Genomic DNA, 24,026 nt, shown 5'->3' on the forward strand with positions numbered 1-24,026 from the left:
GTGATTGCTCTAGTCTCTCTCGAGGCAGTGATGCAGCCTGGCGGTGCTACGACCAATGTTTGGGCACCAGCAACAAGCGCCAAATTGCCTAGCAATCCAGCAGAATCCAATCAGATCCTCTGCTGTTTTGAGTTTTCGTCAACGCTGGAGAAGGGCTCAGCTATTTACCTACCAATTTTTCTGATTGCTTCTGGGTTGCGCATCGTTTTGGCCTGACCGCCAAATGATCGCAGGATTTGTATAAGAGCAACTGTTGATCTGATAGCAAGTATTATTTTGCAATTCAGCTAGAATGGTAGCTACTTACATGACAAGTTCTCGGCAATATCTAGTACCCGCTAGTTCTGCGTATCTACAGAGATAGCAAGACGACTGTTCCCATCTAGCGACCCCTCGTTGTCTGCAGTTGTCTCCTCCTCATCACTGCTTCCAACATCGTTGTCGATCTGATCCATACGAAGGATGAACTCTTCCTGCAATCTCCGCAGCCAACTCAGTAATGCCTTGCCATTCATTGGTCCGCTAGCAGCTTGGTTGAGAGCCTCCTTTAGTCCAAGTACGAGTTTTCGTCTTCTGATGAGAGCGAAAGCTTTTGAAGATTGCTTCTTGGCAGCACTCTGCGCATCAATAGCTTTCGAAACCCTCTCTGCGACTTCCAAGACTTGAGGTGGAAGATCAACAACGCGTGCCAAAGTGATTCCATAATGCTCTTGTTGTACGTAGCCTGAACCTATCTTATATAGCATCGTCATGGTGTTATCCTCACTCATATCGACAGCAAGGTGAAGGTTGACAACACCTACTCTCTCTGACATAATTTGTGCTGGTTATTGTTAGCGGCTATCTACTTTCTGGAATGCTAAACTTGCCAAGCTCTTTGAAGTGTGTTACAAAGAACACGATGGCCCTGCTATCAACGAGAGCTTCTGCAATGCTGAGAGCAATTGCTAGACCATCACGGCTGCTTGTACCACGGCCAAGCTCGTCAATGATAACCAAGCTGTTTTTGTCGATGTTTCTAGTACCGCGGTCATTAACAAGCTGGGGGAAGTAAAGATGCCTATATATACCTGAGAATAAATGCAGTCTCCCTCATCTCAGCAGCAAAGGTCGAAACGTTGGCCTCAATACTATCATCCATTGATACTCGTGCGAAGAGCTGATGAATCAAGGAAAACGAGGCGTATTCAGCTGGCACGAAACTACCTACTTGAGCCATGACTGCTGTAAGAGCGACAGATCTGATGTAGGTGCTTTTGCCACTCATATTGCAGCCAGTGACGATTTGGAAGCGCTTCTGCTGGGAAGCATAAACATCATTGGCAATGAATTTCTCCTTGTGAACCTAAGACCAAATTAGTTATAGTCTTTGAAACAATACTTGATTGCTGCCACTTTTTCTCGAACAGGATGTCGACCTGACTTGATCGCAATGCAGTCCGTGATCTCTGGTTTGATGTAACCTTCTGTAGATGTTGTTACGAGGTGAGCAAATGCTGTGATCATGTCCAACATAGCGATACTTTCGCACACCCGAAACAACGCTGGAATCTCTCCACGTATGTCATCAATCAATGTTTGTGTGGTCTTGTCGCTCATGAGAACCACTTCTTGATGGGAATCCTCGATTCTCTTGTTCAGCTTCATAAGATCCAATGTCTGGCATTCGATGAAGCCTTTGTTGCGGTATCGATTGACCAAGATGTCGGGTATGGGTCGTCCATCAAATTCGCCTTCAGCCAGCCTCAAGTAGTATCGACGAGAAGTTTCATATCTGGTCTCAGCCTGCATTTCGAATCTGTCTGCATTGTGTAAGTCCCACAAATTTAAAGAAAGGACGAATCGACTTACGGTTGATATCGGTCACATGCTGATACACGTCTTCGGTAGCCTCCTTGAACGTCTGGCGAGCGACATCAAGAAGACCGCTGACGCCAGACTACGTCGAGTTAGACATAAATGGTCCCAAGTCATAAAGAAAGTCCTACCTTGACCGCATATGTTCTTTGATTTCGTAGATCCAGCGGTTTCTGTTGATACTTGACATCTTCGTTGATGACTTCTTGAATGGATTCTACTGTTCGTTTGATATTCTCTGGACGGCAAGTCTCTCGGATCATGCATATCAAATCAGACTGCGCTCCTGCGAGGGCTTCATATATTGGTACAACAGATTGAATGAAGCTTTTCAGCATCAATATGTTGTTGATAGCCTGTTCCGATTGACGAAGATCGGGTTGCACATGTATAATGATAAGCTGAAAATGTCAGCAAAGAACCATCTCATGAACTAAAACCTACACTAGTGAGTAGCTTTTCAACATCATGAATGGATTTGAGACCTGTAAATTGTTAACGCTTGCTCCAGACAGGTGGAATGGGTCAACCTTGTCTCGTCTGGTAGAACATATCTTCCTTCGTGCTCAGTTCTTGAACAGCCGCGTAACGTAGCTTGAGAAGATCTTCTTGAGTCGAAGGCTGAAGTATATTGCTTCTAAGTAGGCGAGCTCCCATGGGAGTGAGTGTCTCGTTCATAATTCCGAATAAACAGTCTTTTGACTTCGAATTCTGGACATTCTGTATGAGCTCCAAGGAATGGATCGTAGATAGGTCGATCATCATTGAACCCTCAGACGGCTGGTACTTGATCCGAAGTGAGTGGAAAGCAAATGTGATGGACATGCTCAAATCAATGAACTTCACCGCCTGTAAGAATTAACTTCCATGGTTGATATGTTCGATTGATAATGACTTACAGCAGCGAAACAGCAGGTGGCGAAGAAATTACCCTCGACCGCAACTTTGAGTGCTTCGACATCCTCTGGAAAGGCGAGTTGCTGAATGAAATCCAGGCCTGCTGACTCAACCCAGTACTTACGATCAACCATGACGATTTTGGCCCCAATAATGTTTTCTTCGATTACCAAGTACATCTTGGACGGGTTTGGTGGCCCGCAGCTTGCAATGATCAGGATTACCGTCGGTTCGAAAACCTGGAGTTTGTTGAGTGTCCGAGCGTAGAATTGGTTATCACATATCTGACTGAGGACTGCCTCGCCGGTGGTTATGTTCACAAATGACAAGCCGACGGTAGGAGATACGCCTCTCGACTCACTGACGGCACATATGAGCTGTTGAGACTCGGCACCCAGAGTAGAACTGGCTCGTGAGCGGCGACCAGTACTTGGTCGAGCAGTGCCAGATCGAGCAGTTCCTGGTCTTGTAGTATCTTGAGCTTGAGATGTAGATGTGGCATACCCGTTCTGGTACGATGTGGAGGCATAGCTGTACGACGTCGAAGGTCGAGGAGTAGCCATTACTTCCGAGGATGGAGATGTAGATAGTTAGTAGCGGGTGGTCAATGGTATATCAATGAGATTCTAATCAAACATAGACGGTGATGACCTTGCCCCCGTTCAACCTTTGCTGCAGGTGAGTTGTGGCATGAATTTTTGTCGTCGCTTGAGTGAACGTCGTTGAGACAAGGTTCATGAGAAAATAGCGGGAGCCTTGTTGGTGCACAGACCAGCCCCTGCACGAGGCGACGAAATTATTTTCATTACTTTCCAGCCTCGCCTTGCTGAGGACGTAGCATACGAGCGGAAACCAGAAGGAATCTCTGCACGCCATATTGGGACGATCGAATTTGCTGACCGCTATCATTCTTGACTAAAATTCAAATGGCGACGGTACTTCCACCACCAAGCAAACGGCAACGGACCGATGCCGCAGACCGAGCCAGACAGCAACAAGACATTGAAGAAGTTCCTAGTGATGCTGGCAGCTTGCGCATACAATTCTATGACGAGACCACTGGCTTGCCAATTGGACAAGGCCCTGTCTTGGTTCCAGTCGCAGATGCGACGCCCAAGAATCTTGAGCTCCTCTTGAACACTTTACAGGGACATGTAAGTCCGATGTGGAATGACAATAGCTCTTGCACTGACACCTTGGCAGGACTCGTCAGACTCGATACCGTATCGATTCACTCTTCCTGTGCAAGATAAGAAGACTTCCGAAGATATCACAACAGCGTACCCAACAAATATATGGAAGACCCTCATTAGTCCAGGCCTGATTAGCACAGAAGAGATCCAGAATATATCTGCTGCGCCGCAAGCAGTTTTCAGAGTTCAGACTGTCTCCAGATGTGCTTCGACAATACCCGGTCATGGAGAGGCAATCCTGGCAGCTCAATTTTCACCAAGATCCTCGTCAAGAATGGTCACCGGAAGTGGAGATAGTACCGCAAGAATATGGGATTGTGATACAGGAACTCCCGTACATACGCTGAAGGGACATGATAGTTGGGTCTTGGCAGTAAGTTGGTCGCCAGATGAATCGAGGATAGCCACGGGGAGTAATGATAAAACCGTTCGAATGTGGGACCCCAAGACTGGCAAACAGCTTGGCAATCCCATGAAAGGACATTCAAAATGGATCATGAGTCTTGCGTGGGAGCCATATCATATGCAAAAGCCTGGGCAGCCACGATTAGCATCATCCTCGAAAGACGCCACTGTTAGAGTATGGTCTGCCAACCAGCAGACCATCGAAATGGTGTTGAGCGGCCACAAGGACTGTGTATCATGCGTCAAGTGGGGAGGGACCGGCTTCATATATACTGCATCTCATGACAAGACCGTAAAGGTGTGGAATGCAAAAGATGGCACGCTTGCACAAACCCTCAATGCTCATGCGCACTGGGTAAATCATCTAGCACTTTCGACGGATTTCGTCATTCGGACTGGATTTCACGATCACACTGGAAAGGTACCGGAATCAGATGAAGCTAAGCTGGCTAAAGCAAAAGAGAGGTTCACCAAGGCGGCCACGATACAAGGCGAGGTAGTCGAGAGATTGGTATCTGCTAGTGATGATTTCACCATGTATCTATGGGAGCCTCTGAAGGGCACGAAACCCGTAGCACGAATGCTAGGACATCAGAAGCAAGTGAACCATGTCACATTTTCACCAGATACTCTGTTGATCGCATCTGCTTCCTTCGACAACCACACCAAGATCTGGAATGCTAGAGATGGCAAGTTCATAAACACTTTGCGTGGTCATGTAGCGCCTGTGTATCAATGTGGTTTCAGTCCAGACTCGAGGCTGCTGGTCACAGGAAGTAAGGATACCACTCTGAAAGTTTGGGACATGAGGACGCACAAATTATCTGCTGGTAAGTATATTTCCTGGTCCACAGTGTAATCGTCTCGAGAAAGCTAATAAACTGGCAGATCTCCCAGGCCATTTAGATGAGGTCTTTGCGGTAGATTGGAGTCCAGATGGGCAGAAAGTTGGAAGTGGTGGGAAGGACAAGGCGGTGCGCGTATGGAGACATTAGAAAATAGACACAGAAAAAAGAATGAGTATATGCATAGAACAATGTCCTTAGTCGGGGTGGTGATAATTCATGGGGGCATTGTTCGACATCATCTTGGTCTTAATCACATACGGAAGTGACATGCTCTGTCCTAGGAGTTCTATTGTTAAGGCCAATCAATCATTGGTGGCTCTTTCCATTTTCGCCACTGGACATTGACACAGACACTTCATTCTTGCAGTCCGCCTAAGAAAACGACGCTAATCACTTCTGTGTCTGTTCACGTCCAAAATTTTATTACTATCTCTCGGAAAAATTCCCGATACAACATCTTCTCAGGAATCCATCTCCACTCCGCCCGTTCAGGTTAACAACTTCGACGACCACTGTCGAAGCTTTTCCAATCTTCCTCCACACAAGACCATCTCTGCACATCTCTTTCCGTGCCTCTTGAGACCCACAGTCAACATGTCTCTGAAAGTCATAGCCGACTCACTGTCACTGTCCAACATGGCATCGAAGGTCAGGACCATCTCTACCAATGCGAACAGACGCGTAGCTGCGAAGAGAAAGAAGACGCCCTGATTCAAGTCAGTTTCACTTCAATTTAATTGTCATGATTTACAAAAGCACTAGCTAACTTGCATTATTCAATACAGCGAAGGTGGAGCTGTTGTCACGTTCATCGTTGGTCCCGAAGGTGCAACGGAGACGTTTATCGTCCACAAGGAATTTGCATGCTTCTACTCGAGGGTACTTGATGTGAGTCAATATCTTTCCTGTTAAGTTGTCATGTATCACAACCTGGCATCATGCAAACATGCGATGGCGTAAATCTTTGTGGCTCTGTCCAACCATCTTGCCAGGGAATGTTCGATGAATCATCTATCAAGCATGACCGTAGCTCGCAAGGGAGGAGACGTGCCTTGATATTGTAGAGACTTTCGAAAGCGTAGATAGATTGTAACTAACATTCTCTAAGCAGCCTCCAATAGCAAATTCGTCGAGGGCCAAACCCAAACTTATCGCATGGACGACGTATCGGCTGACGCATTCCGATACTTCGTCGAGTGGCTTTATACACAGTCCCTCGATATCGAACAGCTGAAGCCCGTTGGACAGATGGATGACCATCGTTGCGACAAAGAGGACCTCTGTCTAGCCGAACTCTGGATTCTTGCCGGAAAGCTTTTGATCCCGAGCTTGCAAAACACAACGATTAAAGCGATGTGGAAGCTCGGAAATGAAATTCCACCTGACCCTGACACACTTCACTATATCTTTAACAACGTGGCTGCCCCCAACAATCCCGTCCGTCTTTTAGTAGTTCGTCAATGTTTGCAGGCCTTGAGCAACGGTGATCTGAGAGTAGAAGATCTGAGAGCGATGCCAGAAGATCTCTTAGTTGAGATTACATATGAGACTGCTACCTATTTGCCCGAAGTGCAGTCGATGGATTTGAATGACCTCTTAGTAACGACAGAAGCGAAATAAAAAGGAGGCACAGGGAGGGAAGTGGCATGTCTAGGTTGCAGCTATACACAGTATTGCATATTTCCTAGCACTACTTATGCGGTCTTCTTGAATCACAAGCACAAAAATTAGAATACTGAAAGCAAAAATAAGGGAAAGCAACAATTGCAAATCTCATGAGCACCGCAGTCAAACCTATCTCCATCAAGTGACACTCGCTTAGCGCGGCAGCCCCTTTCCAGCCTTAACCGACCTGCCAAACCCGTGCTAAATCTCCCTAAACTTTCGGGCCCATATCACAAAAAGGAAAGCAGGTCCAATCACAATTCTAGAATGAACTGATCTAAGGTATTCTTATATGAACTGGAGGTCAACACATCCCACAAGATGCATTTAATTCTCTTTCATGTTGCCCAGTCCTCAACTTGTCTCTCATAGTTGACGAATATTCTGAAGACAACCTCAAGTATTCTACTACTTTGAATTTCTTCACTGTAGTAGCAGCTACAACAGTCTAACAGAAAACAACGATCACCCAAGCTCGACTCACGTCCACCCAAGCTCAACTCAAGTCAAGTGCTCAACAATGAGCAAGGGAATGATAGCCCGCCGAGGGCCAATAGTAGTAAGCATAAAAATCGAGACATCTCCAAACTCACACTAACACTACCAAAGTGCCGCTCCACCAACAGCAGTCCTCTCAGCCAGGCTAGCTCTAGAGGACGCCCATCCACCAGAAGGCCCTCCACCTCTCGTTCCTCAAGAAAGCCGCAACATCGTCGCATCCACCAACTCCAAGGAAAACTCATCTCCCTCATCGTCTCCAAGCTTCCAAACACACCTAACCGCACGATCATGAGCCTCCTCAAGCCGTTCACCGATGTAAGCTCCTCCTCGCCCACATTCCAAACACAAACCCTCACTAACAAACCACCACATAGGCACAAAAGAAATTCCGTGGCTTCAAAATCGGCGCAGTAGCTCTCGCAGCCGCCTTCCCGGAAGAGAAGCGCCGTGCCATCGAGCGTCGCCATAACATCGAGCCGGATTGCTGGGCCAAGGTCGACTTCCCTGATCGAGTTTCGGCTGCACATGCCCTGGGCGTCCCGGCGCGCCAGGAGGTTAGGTCGATCAAGGTACAGCGTTATCACCCTGTTTACTTCTGGGGCGAGGAGAAGAAGCTTAAATCGCCGCCTCTTACTGATGAGTGTATGTACCGCTCTCCTTTTACTAGAGTGTATGGAGCTAATGAAATGATAGCTATGGACGACATCTGTGATACTTTTGGAAAGATGACTCCTCATGAGGTTAAGTCTTCCGCTCTCAATGATGAATGTACGTATCCGTCTCGGTCCCGATGATTCTGTAATACTGATGAAATGGCAGCCGTGGACGACATCTCCAATGATTTTGCCAAGATGAACATCGAGACTGTTGCTATTGGCTATGGCTTGGAGATGCAGCTCGACTCAAGCACCACGGTCGTGTCTGCTGATGATGCCGCATATGATGCCGACACAGATAGTAAAATGGCCGATGCGGAGTAAATCACTTGATAGGGCATGATGACAAGGTATTGAGTGTCGAGATTGTGAGGAACATAACTATCAGCATGAGATTGAAAGTGTATGTAAAGTAGAGCCGATGGCATGGAAAGTTGTGTATTTGCTTTATAACAGAACTCCGCAACGCGATGACAATTAATAACACCCCCTTGACAATTGACGTTTCTCTTCAGCACTTGCTGTTCCTTTCTCATGACCAGGTCGATATTCTTTGCAACAGAGTCGTGCAGAATTTATAGGGCTTCGCACGCACGGAAATTTCCAGGGGCGAGATTAGCACGGCCATCGTTTCATTATACTCTCCCCTATCTACTACAATTCTCCCATTGCTACCCTCCCAGTGTTCGCCCAGCCACCCAGCCCAATCATCACAACCAAACCATGACCACCGCCGTGCCCCCACTGACAAAAAAGAGCCCAGACCGAAAGAACTTGTAATCGCTGAAAGTGACTCCAAACGCCGCCCGTCTAACCATCTCTCGAGGACATCACAATCGCTGTTCGCAGAAGCAGGTGCATCGCTATGGTTGAAACAATTTCCATCTCCAGTCCAAATCCCCACACCAACTCTCGCAATGCCATGTCATGCAAAACGCAAACACAACGATGCAAGACAACATCCATCCACCACGCACCCGCAGCAAGAAACAATCAAAAGAAAAGAGAATATGGTCGCTAAATCCAATCCAGCAAGGAGAAGGAAAGACGAGCCGTCAAGTGTAATGTGCGATCTTTAACATTCGTGAAAGGCCCGTTGCAGCCTGGGTATCTGGTACAGTGGAACCGGATATTCGTAGGAATTTGTTTGGAGTGAGGAGAAATCTATGTTTGGTATTTCGATTCAGTCGTAAAGGAAAGCATATTTCAGCTATTCCAAAAAGTCGTTCGTATGCACAAAGTCATGGCAGGTGCCTCTATTCATCAGATGAACCTCCCACTAAGCACCCGTAAGAATCATAAGTAGTCATTCACATCGCCCAGCTAAGGACTTTGCGGTGCAACATCCATGTCGTCCGGGTAAGCCATATCCAAGGGTATTCGGCCTTGTCGCTGAGCTATTACTTCTCTTGCATAGAACTCGACTAGCATTGTACCATAGGCTTCGAGTTCCTCAACAGGGACGGAGAGTCGGAAGTCGTTCAGCAGGAGGAACTGTAATTCAAGATGATTTAGCTCGGCAAGTGGCAATCCGCCCACCTGCATATTGTTAGAACCAGAATCATTTGAAACCATTTGAAAGGACAAGGCTTGCCTTTGCATATCGGGAGTTTGTGTAAAATACGTCGGAAAAGAATTTGCTGGCGCATGTTACTCCTGCAATAACCAATCGATGAATATTAAAACTATCAACCACAAAAAAGTGCGATAGAGGAAAGGCGGTCGGGCTATGGTCGGAGGGTGGTGCATGCGTATATTGCGCTCTTTCAAGGTCGGCCTGAATCTCTGGGACGCTTCTCGATGATGGCGGACTGTCTGCTAAATCCGACCCTTCAGCAGAATAACCTGACGAAGGCCGCGAGTTATCTTGCTCTGTGTTATCCCTATTCAAAGCTTGTATTGGTGATGCATTGACTCGCTCTGTCATGCGGTCAAAATACACCAGCAGACTCAAGAATACTTCGTAAGTGGTGGGACAGTACTTGTGAATACGACTCAAATAACTTAGAATGGTAATGCTTGGTACGTTCTTCCCATGGAAAGCAAGAACGCTTGAAGAAAGTCCTGTCATGTTGACAGCATTTTCACCAGATGGCAGAGGTCGGTGTAAAGGCTCATGCTGCCTATCGTTGGTTGTGGTTATCTTCGTGAGAAGTCCTGCGACCATCTCAATAATGTCTGTGATAGGCATCCCACTGATCTCATATTTTAATGTAGGATCATCTGCAGTTCGCCGTCGCCCGGATTGTCCTCTGTACGACAGAAACTCCTCCGTGGCAAAGCTTTGTATGTGCGCAAGATCCCGTACTTTGATTGTATTTCCTCCATACTGTGTAATATTGTCGAGTGATCTAGCAGATCTACTTATGGGCGCTTGTGGGGCTGAAGAATTCAAGGGGGCCTGGGATCTCGAGGTCGAAGGAGATTCATGCTGCGCAGGTTGAACATAGTCGCTTTGACTTGCGAACCGTTGTCCACTATATGCAGGATTAGGACTCGAACTTGACGGCGGTGATGGAGGCTCCGTCCTCACTGACCCCGTTCTCTCGCCCACGATCTCGGCAGGTGGTTGCTCTGTAGCTCGGGTCACTGTACTTCGTGGAGGAGTCCCAGCTGGTATGGACGTTGGTTGTGTTCGAGGACTTGGAGGAGGCTCATTTCGCGGTCGAGATTGCTGTCGGTATTGTGATTCTGGAGGAGACAGCTGCGGCCCAGATCCTCCTATCATCGTATGGCCGCGGTGAAAGCGAGAGGAGTCTGATCCGAAATCACTAATGACTTCGGCCATATCAGCCTTGTGCTTGAGTTGAAGGTGGAAAGAGCTGGTACGATAATGTTAGCCTCTGTTCTGTCTTCTGCCCAAATGCGCAACAACGACCTGCGAGTTGCATGTATGAAGAGATCACCGGGCTGGCAGGTGGCATAGATTGGCGTCACGAAGATCGCAGTTCGATGTTTGCGCCGAGACAGGACAGTGAGGCAAAGTTGGCTGATCTTGACTGTGTGCAAACATGAAGTTTACAGGTGTTGACGGGTGGAAGATTCACTTGACGCAGTGGAACGATTGTACTCTTCTTTCGCCCCTGATCACTAGCACAGGCATCTGCTGCTTCAAGCCCGCAAGATGTGGTTGTCGAGACGCGTGAATTACTTCATACCGTGGGGGTACACCGAAGGCTTATCAACTGGAAAGGCGGACGAGCTTACCTGCAGCATTCCTAGAGTTACAGGAGGGGTATGTCCAGTCAGGATGAAAGTCCTCTGCTCACAAGAAGAGGAAGTCTGTGGTGGTCGTCGATATCGTGCGATTTGGGAAAATGTTGCGGCTTGAATTGTATGTATTTGGAGGGCGGGCTTGGCTTCGACGCAACGAAGCGAAGGGCCTAAGGTCCAACACGTCAAGCAGGATGACGAAAAGACGAAGGCGATTAATTTCTGTGGATCGCTGCACAGCCAGTTCCAGCAAATGGGGATATGGTAAAAGGGATTAGAAACACTGGTCAGTATTGTTCTTGCTTCTGGAAAATGTCGAGGGCGATCCAACATGCAGCAACAGCAAATGCACCACCAGGAGCAGATGTTCTCATTTGGTGGGCAACAAATTTATTCTGGGTGGTATCAACATATTTGGCAGAATCCGGACTGGGATATAGTTTGGGGGGCTTGAGCAAACACCAAGGCTTCGACTCGAGCCGTTGAACCCTTCCCGCCAACAGAATCAAGAGAGGCTGACACGAGGGCGCGAGATCTTAACTACGAGAGCGTGGGAGGCCTTGCACTGCACCGGCAGCGTATCGAAGATCCGGCTTTCCAGAAAACCAAGTGTCTTGTACGACCTGCATGCGATCCGTGCCGATACTGCCTTTTTTCTAAGGGACATGATGCTCGGGGCGTTTTGCTTTTCTTCTCTCGGGGAGCACAAGTTAGATTCCGCCCAGCAGCCATGCACAACTTCTAACTTCTTTCCTGGCTTCACCGCCGTCGTGCGCAGGATGCATTTGGGTTCTGACCGCTCTTGCGAGATTCTCAAAAAGGGATAGGCGTGCCAGAACTCCATGCCATTAATGCTCCATTCTAATTGTACATTTGCCTATTGGTGACGGACGGTGTAATTGGTATCTGGCAGATACAAATGCCTGTTTGCTCCCTTGGCCGTGAGGACCACCATTCTGATGACACCGCCAGAGCTTCCGTCCCATTTGATCGCCTCTTGCAAAGCACCCTTGACGAAGTCAACAGCCTCCTGCTCATCCATTCCCTCCTTCCAGTTGGCGTCACAGTAACCATAGATATAGGTAGAACCTGAACCTCCGATAGCATACGGTTGCTTGTGTAATGATCCTCCCAATGGTATCGAATAGACCTGACCTCCATGTCTCTCATCCCAACCAGCAATGATCAAACCAGCACTGCTCATGTTAGCCGGTGACGTGCACAGCACTATGTCCAGCCGTACCTTAATCTATCCTTATTCTCATAGCACAGCTCCTGAAACATCGCGGCTGCTGTTTGCGTCGTTGGTTGTCTGCCGTTCATGATACCGTACATCCCCAGTTGATAGTGAACGATGTCCGCCACAGCTTGCGTGTCTGCAGCTGATCCTGATCGACAGCACCAAATGGTATCGTGAACTTGGGTGAGCTTGTCGGTGACTCGGTTCGCGATGTATGCTCCAGTCGTGGTTCTGCTGTCTGCGCCTATAACCCAAATATGTCAACCTCTTTTCCCACAATATCGAGCGTCTGTGTAAGGGCATACCCAGAATAACACCGTCCTTGAAGTTGATTGCCATACTGCCTTCGAGTTAACAGAGACTCTCGAACCTGTTCCGTGCATTCTATCTTACATCGAGGTTCCAAGGCTGGAAGAAGGTTAGCATAAGCATCATTGCGGGGGATAAGCTCGTACTTGACTTCACCCTTCTTCAGGCGATCCATATCGATGTGAATGCCATCTTGTAGGAGCTGTTGTTAGCTGTCGTGTGGGCAGAGGAAGCTCTGGTAGGGACATACCCTCATTAAGCATTCCTGAGGTTCCGAAGTCCATATTGACTACTTGTTGGGAGAAGTACGGGAGGAGAGTATCGAAGAATCACACCGAAGTAAGCCAGGTGCGTGAAGTGTTGGTTGAAGAAGAAATTGGTGGTTGATGGAGCTTGTTGTAGCTTAAGCTGCAGGCAACATGAAGACGCGAACACGCGATACCGACTGTCGGAAATGGTCACGTGAATTGATTTTTTTGTAGATTTCATGTATTTCTGCGGACTTTCACAAGTATGGAAGAAGAAATGGAGTAATTTTTTAGTCTTTCCAATATTCATTGAATGACGGTAGCTAAATATCTCGCTGATGCTTCTTAAGTTAGGACTTGATATCCTACCACAGCCCACAAATCTAGCCCGGCTTCAACTCTTCCCAACTCCAATTCACTGTCCCTCAAATAGCTTATTAAAGTAACCTACTCAGAGGCTACAAGTCAAGGTCCGGTAACCTTTAAGTTTAACTGTATTTTATGTTACCCGCATCTCTTGATTTAGCTTTGGAACTCTGACCAAAATATAAATGCCACACCTAGCCAACTTCTCATGCCCAAACCCATCTTGAAAGCCTCTTCGAGACTAGGTAATGGATCCAGAAAACGGAAGAAAGCCGCCAATATTTTCATCCTCGCAAAGACTGCTTCCTAAACCAACGCCATGCTATGATACTGTCGCTATCCAAACACTATCAACCCTTCATATGTACCTAATTACAAACCTTTTATCCTCCTCTTGTCAACCTAAGGCAATTAGCATCCTGCTCTAGCCATAGAGAGTCAGTACCTACCCCTCCTTTTCCAACTCTAACTGTGTGAATCCATCCTTTCCTTTTCCTGGTACCGGATCTTCGGCACACCCACAATCATAGAAGTCCCCTATCTTAGAGCAGTCGAAAAGATCCTTCTTCAGCCTCTTGTTGACCTCGTTATGCACATGGCAAGCCCAAGCCGCAGCAGTAGACCTTGAAGCAACCTGTGGAGGAAACTTCTGCAAAATCTTTTGAAAATGTCTCGCACAATCGCCGCAGGGGTATAGTCGAGCGAACAAGTGGATGTACGACTTCAAAGCTGCACTATCATCGGTGGTAGGCTTGTCCGGAAACTTAGCCATCATCGTATGAAGGACTTTCCAAGCTGCATGGCCAAGCTCTGCTCTGCAAACGGGTCAGCACGGAAATGAGTTTAGTAGGTTTAAGAACGTACTTCAAGGTAGCATTTTCAAGCTTGGGGGCTGTAGCTTCTCCATGAAGTATGCCTTCATCGAGGTTGAAGTCAACCTGGTCTTGGTATGATGGGAGGTAGTCTGGATGCCTTGTTCCCTCTGCTTGATTCCGGAAGATAGATACAAAGAATATGCCCAAGAAAGCTGCGGCCCCAATAAATGTCAGCAACGTAATATGCTGTCGTCGAGGCATTCTGTGGAAGGGAAATGGTGTCGGCCGTCCTTTGCGATTTGCAACTGATTACAAACTCCTTCGCAGATGGCTATCCCGTTGCGGTTTGCCGACTTTGATGACCTCGCCGTCTGCGAGAGAGAAGTAGAAACAAAGAAGCTGCCCATGAAAAGTTCCGGATAAGAGGCACAGTAGAAATCACTCCATCGCCTCGGCACCAAGTACTATCAGACGGATAGATTGCCTGATTTGTCGTTTCAGTTTCCCCAAATAAAAGAAATACCCCTAAGATGAATCCCTGCCGATGTTGCAGGAGGTACTGACAGGGGCCGCTTCTTAGTGTGAGCACCCCGCCGATGACACTCCGAGAAAGGCGCACTCGCAAAATAAATATTACACAGCAAGACATTTCACTTATTTGTTTCCTCCCCTCTTTTTCTCTTTCAATTTTTCCTTATCCTCTCCTAGTCGCCAAGTCTCGTCTCTCTATTTCCTTACAAGATGGTCTTTCCTCCTCCACCGGTCAATACAATTGACTGGAACAATATTGGCTTCAAAGTCCGCGAAGGTAAGACTCATTCTGTTATTCAGCTCGCTCTTGCTGACCAGTTTCTCAAGTCAATGGACATATTGAATCCCACTACAGCGTCAAAACTGGCGCCTGGACGAAACCACAATTCATAAGAGATCCTTTCATGCGCATCCATGGCATGGCACCAGGCCTCAACTACGGCCAGCAAGCCTATGAAGGCATGAAAGCATTTCGCTCGCCAAACAACGAAATCACAATCTTTCGACCCAAACGAAATGCTGCTCGAATCGCACACTCTGCAAGCTTTGTCTCGATGCCTCCCGTGCCCGAAGAGCTCTTTATTGAGGCTGTTCACGTGGCGGTGTCATTAAACGCCTCGCACATCCCACCTCACGAGACCGGAGCTGCAATGTATATACGTCCTTTGATCTTTGGCTCAAGTGCCCAATTGGGTCTCAATCCTCCTGAGGAATATACCTTCTGCGTCTATGTTATGCCGACTGGAGTATACCATGGCGTGCACCCAGTCAAGTGCCTGATTCTGGAGGACTTCGATCGAGCAGCACCAGACGGAACCGGTAGTGCAAAGGTGGGAGGCAATTATGCACCGGTAATGAGATGGAGTGACAAGGCACGGAACGAGGGTTACGGTATCACATTACACCTGGATTCTAAGACGAGAACGGAGATCGACGAGTTCTCCACCAGTGGTTTCATTGGCATCAAAAAAGACGGGGACAGTATCACAATGGTGACACCGGATAGTAAGAACGTTATCGCCAGTGTAACTTCGGACTCATGCCAGGAGATTGCAAAGAGCTTTGGATGGAAGACTGAAGTTCGCTCGGTAAGTGGCATCCCGCCTTTCGTTTTCGTCTCCACTTCTTGCGCTACATGCTTATACGATGCAGATCAAGTACGAAGAGCTACCCACATTCAGCGAGGTCCTTGCTGCAGGTACTGCAGCAGCTCTGGTTCCAATCAAGTCCATCACTCGGAATAGCCGCAACGAAACATTCTCCTATATTACAGACAACAGCGATGAGCCAGGTCCCATCTGCATGAAGCTGTTGACGACCTTGAAGGGAATTCAGATGGGCAAGATCAAGGATACATTTGGCTGGAACTTGAAGGTAGAAGAAGTGGATCTATCAAAATATGCTGCCGGCGAGCAGACCAATGGTGTTAATGGCGACAGTGTCGACAAATTACCATAGACGGTGGGCCATACTAGAAGCTTCTGAAGATTTATCTGACCTCCCGGTCTTGCTTTGCATTTTCAACTGAAAAAATTCTCAGAATTTAGTCAATCTACTCTCTCAATTGCTATTGTCCTTGACGAAAAATCTTGTTTTTCGTTGTATAAGTAATCGGTTATTAGAGTTATGAATAGGTGAGCTCCGAACAGATTACAGCCTGCTAAACACACTTGCAAAAGCTCTGTTATTGTATTTTACTGGGGATCTAAGTGTTGCGCTAAGGTCAATTACAACTTGCTAGCACGCTATCTCCGAATTGAATTGGGATATAGCGCTAAGCTTCTTCCATTTCCCTTCAACATAAAACACGACAAATCTCGACCTCATGCTTCTTGAAATCTTACTATCAACACCAGAAATGGCCTCTAGCAAATCGGAAATTGAAAAGCTCGGCTTCGCAGGCTTGCCTGCATTAGCACCGCAAGTAATCCCTACATCTCCCTCGTAATTGACTAATTGTATATCAGAGATCTCGGTCACGAAATAGTCACCATCCTCGTTGGATCAGAGCGCAAGAAATTCACAGTCCACAAGAGATTGCTTTGCGCCTCTGCTACCATGTTCCGCGGCGCATTCAGCGGACAATTCCTCGAAAGCCAAGAAGGAACTATGACTCTCGAGGAGGATAGTCCTGCCGTCTTTGCACTCTACGTCGAATGGCTCTACCGCTCATCTGTTTCTGTCATCAGTACAGACCCACACGCTCATCTTCGAGACCTTTACGGTCTCTACTTCTTTGCTGACAAGCTCCTTCTCCCGGCACTGAAAGACAAGACCATGGACGCCATTCAAGACGTTTCCCTCAAGCATGGCATCTTGCAGAGTATCTGTACGCCCGAAATGATTCAGAAAGTGTGGGCCAACACTTCAGCTTCCGAAAACCGAGAAGAGAGGGGTCTCCGAGCCTTTGTTATCCATGCGGCAACATATGTATTAGTCAAGAGAGCCGAGGTGGACCCAGATGACGAGGCGGACAGCGAGGATGACCTGTATGAGAAGATGGAGGTTAGGAAGCAGCTAGTATGTCCGAACAAGGCTGATCTTCAGTGGATGTGGGAGCTTTCCAAAGGAAGCTTTGAGATCTACAGGCAATTCATCTATCGTATCGATTGGAAGAGTTCGCTCATAGGAGATCCGCGGAAGAGATATCACAATAATCCTCGGTCTGTTCACCGCTTCCACTGCAGCAAGAAAGGTTTCAATGCTGAGCAGCAGGAAGATATGAGACTGTCTCGAAGACTTGCTGCTGCCACGCTGTCGCAGGGTACCGAGCAGGGCTGAGCTAGATGGATGAGGTCCTCAGGGTCAGAACGTAGTAGGATTTGCCAATTTCGTCCACAAAGTTCTTCTACAGAATCCCACCAATTTCTGTCCCTTCTGCCTTTCGTTCGTAAACCTTTGTGACTTTCTGAGACCTCTTGAGCAAGGCTCTAATTATCTGCTAGTCATCATGCACTACAAACCCACTAGAGAATTCCAACCTCAAACAAACGCCAAGTAGCTCTTTCTTCGCTCGAGACTTTCTTTGTTCCCCTGTTTTGTATCACTACCAAAATTACCTAAATGTAACACCAAACCCGGGCCAGACGATGCTCGAAGCTTTTCTGTCAGAGACAGCTGGTAGTGACTGGCTCTTATGTCCTTTCAGGAGTCTCAAATGATGAGTTCGGTGCATATGATGCAACTCGTCAAGGAGTACAAAGGCTTCCCTGGGATATAAGCAGCGCTTCAGACCTAGTTCCTGAGTTACATTATTCTGAAATCTCAACTCTCTTCCCACAATTCCAATTCAAAACTACCAAGATGAACGCACCTTCCAACCAGATCATGATGCCAGTGGGCCCACACCACGACCTCCTCACAGAGAAAATCGCCATTGATTGCGAAATGATGCGATCAAACATCGGTCAAGTCCTCGGTCGAGTCTCAGTCATCAACTACAACAGCCAAACAATCTTCGACACCTTTGTGTGCTATCCTCAACCCATCCACGTCACCAACACCAGCGAACAGTATTCTGGAATCAGATGGAGCGACATCGATCCCCAGAACGGCGCTCAGCCCTTCCTCCAAGTTCAAGCTCAGCTTGTTGAGATCTTCCGTGGCCGTATTGTCATCGGTCATGATATCGAGAAGGACCTGAGGGTCATTCGGATGGATTTGCAAACTCACACCTTGCGGCTCGAAGGTGTTTATCAAATAGAAACTCCTGTCAAGCTTGATATGAAGACCCGTGACACTCAGAAGTACACGGGCTACAGCCAATACGCTATCGGTCCGCACGGTCCCAGTCTCAAGACTCTTGCTCTAGAAGTGTTGGGTCGTCCAATCAAGATGGGTCGGATATCAAGTGTGGAAGATGCTGTAGCAACTATGGCAGTCTATCGGAATGCTGAGGCGGGTATTGAACAAGAGCAAGCGAAATAGACTTCACGGATGGAATAGGAGGTCTTGCTTTTACAAGTAGCAAATGGTCTTTCATTATTTCGAACACCTACTCGTGACTCCTTACAAGTGATTGCATGCAGCATATCCAATAAAGCCCGTAGCTCTACTCCTGGTCCTCAAACACAACCGCCTCTCCTGGAATAGGATCCTTCCAAGCCGCCAAAGCTGGCTCCCCCCGGTGACAAGTCTCACCTTGTCCATGTATATGGAACCTACACCCGAGATCATCGAGATCGCCACGACCACCATGCACAACCCTGTGTAAGTCGTTGGTCCGGAGCATGCCAAAGAAGTCCAGATAAAACTCAGGAAACTCAATGACTAGTGGGTACACAAATTCCAGAGCCTCTTTGGTGGGAAGTTCACCAACGTAGTTGTACTTCCTCGACAGATCGTAAACTAACGTTTCAATAAGCCACTTGCGAAGAAGGGAATTTGTCGGTGTAGTCTCGTATACGTGCTTAGCCATGCTGATTGTAATGCTAGGCTCGTCGTATCTCGAAAATGTCTCGGCAATTGCGTCGATGGTGCGATTCTCGAGCATTGTGTTGCAACACAAGTCGGCAAAGACGTACAATTTGACCAGGTTATCCACGTCTTTTTGCGAGTTGGCTCTGGAGACTTTCCCCGAATACAACCAGACGATGAAGGTAGAGAAGACTTGCTCATCTTCGTCAACTAGCTCCATGACTCCATTCGACTCTTTGAAGCCGCCCTCGAAAGCCTTGGAGAAGAATGGTATCGTACAAATGAGTTGCTTCGAGATAGCAAACTCCACCTTGGCTGGTCCAACACGAATCGTCACGAGCTTATTCGTCAACATCCTGAACACAATTAGTTCAGTCCATGATGGATGGACTGAGTACTTACTTGGCTGCTTGTTGGGGCGTCATACTCGTCATCTTGAAATGTCGAGGTGCTTTTGTTCTTAATCGATATGGAGAACAGCTCAGAGGTAGGACAGCAGGAGAAGACGCGTTAGAAGAAGAGCCGACAAGAATGTTCGTAGCAGCTTGGTAGAATACAGCGTGGTAGGTTATTGCAAGTCGTAAGACCGAAACATTGGGCAAGAGTAATGAGGGCAATGCGTAAATGACCCGTGGACTTCTGGCAACTTAAAGTTCCTGGAGAGTACCGAAACTTGACGTAGACCCTGAATCTTCAACCCAAATTGCGTGAATAGAGCTGTCCGAGCTTGTAAAAACTGGTTCTCTAATCCAAAGTCCGTGATCGGAGGTCGAAGCTTGCTATAGAAACTTGTTCTCTAACTCAAGGTATGTTTAGAAGGAGATGCCGAAGCTTGACTTAGAGGTGCTTTGAAAGGGAGGTTGCGGCTTGTCTGATTGTCTGAAGTTGTTTGCCAAAGTCTTCAAAAAAAGGTTGTTCTGAAGAGCTTGCAGACCAGGTTCTGAAATTGGCCTATATGCGTCAGGCCAAAGCTGCCATATTTTTTTCTTGCTACGCTCTATGCGGCTAGTGTAAAAAAAGGGTCTATCGTTGAATCTGTAAAATCGTACGTTTTTGAATTTCTGATTCAAGCTAGCGTGATTGGCTTAGAGTTAGGTTTTCTGTTCGAGTCATTGATATCAGTCCGATACAAAATCCCATCTACCACAAGACATACCTGTCAGCGTCCAATGCAAGTTCAACTCCTGAAATATGCTCGTGAAAGTATACATATATAAGTAAATGGAAATGTAGTTGTCACATTACCTGAAAACTTCCAAAGACTTCGGGAAAGAATGCTCGAATGCAACCCCGCAATAGATTTCGCTCATTTCTTAGTTCGAAGGGACATTCCAGACCATTTGATAGCTTAGACAAGCCTGTGAGTTAATAGAGTTGTCAAATAGAAGTACAATTTCCGCATCCTTGGAAGTCATTTTTGAGCTGCTTGAAAAGCAGTGTTGAGCTCTGGAGGTTTGCATAATCGTTCCCGGAACCAATCTTTTGTACTTCTCCCATGATCACTTGCCTCCTTCGTTCTTTCCATTCTTACGGAAAGATAAGTCGAGCTCTTTGGTAATCATAGTCCTTGTAGCAGCCCTTTGTGGAAGCTTCCTATCTCGTTGTTCTGACACCTTTCTTCTCGTGCTCTTTGCCAATAAAGTCTGGTTTGTCAATCGGAGTGAGATGGCAAGGAAAACCTTCCATATGGGCATGGAAATAGCAACGATCGAGAGGATTGTCTTCCCTCCTTTCCCTTGGATCGCCAAAAGTGCCATTTGAGAGGTTGAGATGGGTCCACACAATGTAGTCCTTAAATAACCGAGGGTTGTCTCTGCAAATAGCATGTACTGCATCCAGCTCTTGGCCTTTAGCATTTTTGTATTCTTCGGAGTTGCCTAGGTCTGCCTTTAGCAAGTGCTTGTATAGGAAACTTTGCATGCAAAAATCCCTGAGTGCTGAACTTTTAATTGTCCTTCCGTCGGCCGGACTTTCGTAAATTCTGTGTATCATATGGAGACTCGGAGTAAGGTCGTACTTGAGGGAGATATCCTGGATCTTGTCCATGATACGATCCTCCAAAGTTGGGGAACTTAGAGATATCTTCTCTGCGAACATGTAAAGCTCGTACAAGCTGTCCACGTAGTCTTGGCTATGACCGTCCGGCAATACTGTTCGGTAGATCCTGTGTTGATGCATAATGTCAGTAGATGTTTTTCAGAATCCGGACCCCAAATCCAAACTTAACACCCGGGGATCGAAAGTCCCCAAGATCAATGGATAATGGAAGGAGGAAATTGACGAGCCAGATCAGAAGCAAAAGCTTTGATTGCCCCAGAAACTTACCACTCTACGAACAATGCAAATGCACCACAATGATCATGTGGTAGATACAACTTGCCGTGCTTTTCCTCCCTCTGACGCATCGCTCTCTCAAAGTATGGTGCGGCAGCAAAGAGTGGTTTCCTATGCATGACAAACACTTTGCGTTTTGGTCCAATGTAGATCTTCACTGTCTCCGTTCCAAGGTGGCTAAGCCAAACAGTTAGTTGCAGCACTCTGAGATAGTTTCATTGCTTAGACTTACTCATCGTAGTTAAGGATCGCTGCCATGATGGTGTCTGATTATGTGACTGGGAAAACGCGTGTTGATGTTGTACAGGAGAGAAAATCTGTGAACAGAAGCGAGGTTTTATGCTGGTGTCGTCTGAAGACTGGAAGTCCTTCCCGTTAGTAGGTTGGAAATCGGTTTTGGAAAGAACTAGGAACTCTTCTGTTGACTTACTTACATCACATATACTTCTTTTATTAGTTTACCACTTCCACGGCAATGATGTAGATCTTAGAGGCCTTCTTCATCAAAGAGTGCAATGACCCCGAAATTTTGGGGCATTCATGAATCTAGAGGTAGAGCCTTACAGGTGTACGGCCTGATATACGGCCTGATATTTATACGGCCTGATAAATAAACGCTCTGATTCCACAGCTGCGACTTGCAGGGGCGGCTTTAGCGTCTGATAGGAACTGTTTATTTGACTGTACTGCTGCCAAAAATTTCTCCAGTCGAAGTCAACCTGTCCCACCACAATTAGATTTCGTCCACATACTTCGTGAATTCCCTCACAACTTCCGTCGCGACTTCCTACTCACCTCAACGAGATTTCGTCCACATAGTTGGCGACTTCCCTCGCGACTTCCTTCGCGGACCCCCTCGCCAAAGACCTTCGCGACTTCCCCTTCGCCAGAGACCGCCTTCGTGACTTCCTTACAGATCTACCTAGGTACTTGAGCGAAGTCATGTCTGTAAGTCGCGCAGCCATGCTTGGGCGCGTAACGACTCTTACTTACCTTCCTCTCAGGAACAGACTACTATTCAAGCATTCGTCCGCCAGGACCAAGCTGGTGACCCCACTATCACCGAGTAAGTTCTAGCAATCTGAATGCATTCGATATCCACATACTTTACTAATTTCACGTGTCACAGCATGCTCGGATCAGAGATGGTTGTGGTTGCCGTCGGAAAGGTACAAGAGAAGATCACCATTCATAAGGGATTACTTGACAATTACGCCCCTGCTATGTCCAAGGCGGCTGTCCTTCTATCTACTCAAGCCCCCATCTTCGAGTTGGACCTTCCTAATGTTGATGTTGCCGTCTTCAAGCTCTTCGCCCAGGTCATGTACTCTGGTGGACAAGTACCATCCATCACTGCTACCATGTTACCTCTCACCCAGATAGTCCTTATCAGATCCTTGGCTCAGCTGTACACCTTCTTCGAGAGATACCACATCAAATTTGAGCTCTGTAACAAGATCATGGACCGTATCCAGGATGGATATGTGGTCATGAAGACATTCCCAAGCTCTGATTTCGCCTCCTCCATCTACAAAAACACTTCCCCCGTCTCCGTAAGTTTACTCGATTCAACCTCCACCGGGCTCTGTGTAGCTCTTTTCTGTGGTATCAATTACTAACCACTTGCGCTCATTTTCATAGAAGCTTCGACTGTTCGCCACTTCATGCCTGGCTTATCAGCTCCGCATGGAGGTCGATGCTGGCCAACTTGATCATTTCAAGGACTTCCTAATGGCTCATCCTGAGATGCTTAAGGACTTTCTCGCTACTATGAAGGGTTACGTCCCCGAGACAGATCCCCGCAACAGACAATGCAATGGGGAGCCTGGCTGCACTGAGTGTGGAAGCAACAAGGAGCGGATGGCTGGTATGACTGGCTATTGGCCATGCTACTTCCACATTCACTATGGCTATCTCCACAATGGTATCCTGAAGATCGTGCGCCCAGCATATGCCACCGAGGAGGAGGTAGAGATGTACACAGATCCAGGCTGTTATTTGTGGAACATTGATGGACATGGAGCTTATTAGATCTCTGAAGCATTTTGCCCGATCTTAGATCTTCATAGCGAAATTGGGCTTTCATGCGCGGAGAGATAAGGCACTCTAGAGAACGACAGTGTTACCGAAGTCAAGGTGCGAAGGTACTGCCGTCTCTAACTTCATTGATAAGATCAATGACATAATGGATGACCTCAGACAATCTTGACTTATCTTTTTGATGACCTGTGAAACTATTAATATAATTATGTGTACTGTGATTGGAATTTGTTGATCGGTCTCACTTTGATATCGGTCCTCGGTGAAGCATCAAGTCTCGTGGCTTCCAACAATTGCAAATGCAAGAGAGAAAACCTCGTAATTATCATTGATTCATAAATGTGTTCATGGATCAACCATTCTAGAAGTAATCAAGAGAAAGTAATAGTAGAAGAAAGGGCCAGGAAGTTCATGTGCAGTGGCACAAGATCGAAAGCTGACACTGAGACACAGCAAATCGAAGGCTTAACGCAAAGTGAGCTTCTCTATTGG

General features: G+C 47.1%; 14 protein-coding genes across 14 annotated transcripts; 7 read left to right on the plus strand and 7 right to left on the minus strand.

Moving 5' to 3' along the window:
• Positions 1 to 277: 277 nt before the first annotated feature.
• Positions 278 to 3,467, minus strand: LY89DRAFT_306231 (uncharacterized protein). The gene is made up of 9 exons (XM_018206599.1): positions 2,757 to 3,467; positions 2,388 to 2,706; positions 2,302 to 2,342; positions 1,989 to 2,258; positions 1,852 to 1,939; positions 1,396 to 1,802; positions 1,071 to 1,345; positions 870 to 1,018; positions 278 to 823 (listed from the first exon to the last, which is right to left on the minus strand). Exons 1-9 carry the CDS (start codon positions 3,315 to 3,317, stop codon positions 339 to 341), a joined length of 2,595 nt encoding a protein of 864 aa, XP_018076977.1. The 5' UTR covers positions 3,318 to 3,467; the 3' UTR covers positions 278 to 338.
• Positions 3,468 to 3,576: 109 nt separating this feature from the next.
• LY89DRAFT_607354 (WD40 repeat-like protein) lies at positions 3,577 to 5,408 on the plus strand. Its single transcript, XM_018210454.1, has 3 exons — positions 3,577 to 3,908; positions 3,958 to 5,182; positions 5,241 to 5,408. The coding sequence occupies exons 1-3, from the start codon at positions 3,681 to 3,683 to the stop codon at positions 5,345 to 5,347; spliced, it is 1,560 nt and encodes a 519-aa protein (XP_018076978.1). The 5' UTR covers positions 3,577 to 3,680; the 3' UTR covers positions 5,348 to 5,408.
• Positions 5,409 to 5,794: 386 nt separating this feature from the next.
• LY89DRAFT_763069 (uncharacterized protein) lies at positions 5,795 to 6,820 on the plus strand (the record flags this gene model as incomplete). Its single annotated transcript, XM_018221585.1, has 5 exons — positions 5,795 to 5,848; positions 5,878 to 5,916; positions 5,963 to 6,088; positions 6,193 to 6,260; positions 6,322 to 6,820. 5 exons carry the CDS (start codon positions 5,795 to 5,797, stop codon positions 6,818 to 6,820), a joined length of 786 nt encoding a protein of 261 aa, XP_018076979.1.
• An 834-nt stretch (positions 6,821 to 7,654) lies between these two features.
• On the plus strand, positions 7,655 to 8,346 carry LY89DRAFT_664427 (uncharacterized protein; the record flags this gene model as incomplete). The annotated part of the gene is made up of 4 exons (XM_018212769.1): positions 7,655 to 7,681; positions 7,741 to 8,008; positions 8,060 to 8,134; positions 8,186 to 8,346. 4 exons carry the CDS (start codon positions 7,655 to 7,657, stop codon positions 8,344 to 8,346), a joined length of 531 nt encoding a protein of 176 aa, XP_018076980.1.
• Positions 8,347 to 9,166: 820 nt separating this feature from the next.
• LY89DRAFT_306530 (cyclin-domain-containing protein) lies at positions 9,167 to 10,985 on the minus strand. Its single transcript, XM_018206601.1, has 4 exons — positions 10,852 to 10,985; positions 10,560 to 10,800; positions 9,617 to 10,499; positions 9,167 to 9,561 (listed from the first exon to the last, which is right to left on the minus strand). Exons 2-4 carry the CDS (start codon positions 10,748 to 10,750, stop codon positions 9,346 to 9,348), a joined length of 1,290 nt encoding a protein of 429 aa, XP_018076981.1. The 5' UTR covers positions 10,751 to 10,800; positions 10,852 to 10,985; the 3' UTR covers positions 9,167 to 9,345.
• On the minus strand, positions 10,986 to 11,734 carry LY89DRAFT_306529 (uncharacterized protein). Its single transcript, XM_018206600.1, has one exon. The coding sequence runs from the start codon at positions 11,566 to 11,568 to the stop codon at positions 11,170 to 11,172; it is 399 nt and encodes a 132-aa protein (XP_018076982.1). The 5' UTR covers positions 11,569 to 11,734; the 3' UTR covers positions 10,986 to 11,169.
• Positions 11,735 to 12,073: 339 nt separating this feature from the next.
• LY89DRAFT_680759 (proteasome-domain-containing protein) lies at positions 12,074 to 13,132 on the minus strand. Its single transcript, XM_018214133.1, has 6 exons — positions 13,035 to 13,132; positions 12,931 to 12,976; positions 12,869 to 12,883; positions 12,781 to 12,815; positions 12,479 to 12,719; positions 12,074 to 12,431 (listed from the first exon to the last, which is right to left on the minus strand). The coding sequence occupies exons 1-6, from the start codon at positions 13,066 to 13,068 to the stop codon at positions 12,113 to 12,115; spliced, it is 690 nt and encodes a 229-aa protein (XP_018076983.1). The 5' UTR covers positions 13,069 to 13,132; the 3' UTR covers positions 12,074 to 12,112.
• A 184-nt stretch (positions 13,133 to 13,316) lies between these two features.
• On the minus strand, positions 13,317 to 14,730 carry LY89DRAFT_607364 (uncharacterized protein). Its single transcript, XM_018210455.1, has 3 exons — positions 14,263 to 14,730; positions 13,848 to 14,213; positions 13,317 to 13,800 (listed from the first exon to the last, which is right to left on the minus strand). The coding sequence occupies exons 1-3, from the start codon at positions 14,472 to 14,474 to the stop codon at positions 13,782 to 13,784; spliced, it is 597 nt and encodes a 198-aa protein (XP_018076984.1). The 5' UTR covers positions 14,475 to 14,730; the 3' UTR covers positions 13,317 to 13,781.
• Positions 14,731 to 14,954: 224 nt separating this feature from the next.
• Positions 14,955 to 16,202, plus strand: LY89DRAFT_575293 (branched-chain amino acid aminotransferase II; the record flags this gene model as incomplete). The annotated part of the gene is made up of 3 exons (XM_018208784.1): positions 14,955 to 15,021; positions 15,072 to 15,832; positions 15,897 to 16,202. 3 exons carry the CDS (start codon positions 14,955 to 14,957, stop codon positions 16,200 to 16,202), a joined length of 1,134 nt encoding a protein of 377 aa, XP_018076985.1.
• Positions 16,203 to 16,292: 90 nt separating this feature from the next.
• LY89DRAFT_680761 (uncharacterized protein) lies at positions 16,293 to 17,656 on the plus strand. The gene is made up of 3 exons (XM_018214134.1): positions 16,293 to 16,378; positions 16,486 to 16,664; positions 16,712 to 17,656. Exons 2-3 carry the CDS (start codon positions 16,603 to 16,605, stop codon positions 17,523 to 17,525), a joined length of 876 nt encoding a protein of 291 aa, XP_018076986.1. The 5' UTR covers positions 16,293 to 16,378; positions 16,486 to 16,602; the 3' UTR covers positions 17,526 to 17,656.
• A 30-nt stretch (positions 17,657 to 17,686) lies between these two features.
• On the plus strand, positions 17,687 to 18,820 carry LY89DRAFT_306635 (uncharacterized protein). The gene has a single exon (XM_018206602.1). It carries the CDS (start codon positions 18,048 to 18,050, stop codon positions 18,669 to 18,671), a length of 624 nt encoding a protein of 207 aa, XP_018076987.1. The 5' UTR covers positions 17,687 to 18,047; the 3' UTR covers positions 18,672 to 18,820.
• Positions 18,796 to 19,594, minus strand: LY89DRAFT_728753 (uncharacterized protein; the record flags this gene model as incomplete). Its single annotated transcript, XM_018219300.1, has 2 exons — positions 18,796 to 19,516; positions 19,563 to 19,594. The coding sequence occupies 2 exons, from the start codon at positions 19,592 to 19,594 to the stop codon at positions 18,796 to 18,798; spliced, it is 753 nt and encodes a 250-aa protein (XP_018076988.1).
• Positions 19,595 to 20,753: 1,159 nt separating this feature from the next.
• LY89DRAFT_664434 (uncharacterized protein) lies at positions 20,754 to 21,752 on the minus strand (the record flags this gene model as incomplete). The annotated part of the gene is made up of 3 exons (XM_018212770.1): positions 20,754 to 21,324; positions 21,486 to 21,671; positions 21,727 to 21,752. 3 exons carry the CDS (start codon positions 21,750 to 21,752, stop codon positions 20,754 to 20,756), a joined length of 783 nt encoding a protein of 260 aa, XP_018076989.1.
• Positions 21,753 to 22,436: 684 nt separating this feature from the next.
• LY89DRAFT_763083 (uncharacterized protein) lies at positions 22,437 to 23,565 on the plus strand (the record flags this gene model as incomplete). The annotated part of the gene is made up of 4 exons (XM_018221586.1): positions 22,437 to 22,442; positions 22,499 to 22,560; positions 22,624 to 23,047; positions 23,136 to 23,565. The coding sequence occupies 4 exons, from the start codon at positions 22,437 to 22,439 to the stop codon at positions 23,523 to 23,525; spliced, it is 882 nt and encodes a 293-aa protein (XP_018076990.1). The 3' UTR covers positions 23,526 to 23,565.
• Between the last annotated feature and the right edge of the window lie 461 nt (positions 23,566 to 24,026).

Source organism: Mollisia scopiformis (assembly GCF_001500285.1).
Source record: "Mollisia scopiformis unplaced genomic scaffold LY89scaffold_3, whole genome shotgun sequence".
NCBI classification, from domain to species: domain Eukaryota; kingdom Fungi; phylum Ascomycota; class Leotiomycetes; order Helotiales; family Mollisiaceae; genus Mollisia; species Mollisia scopiformis.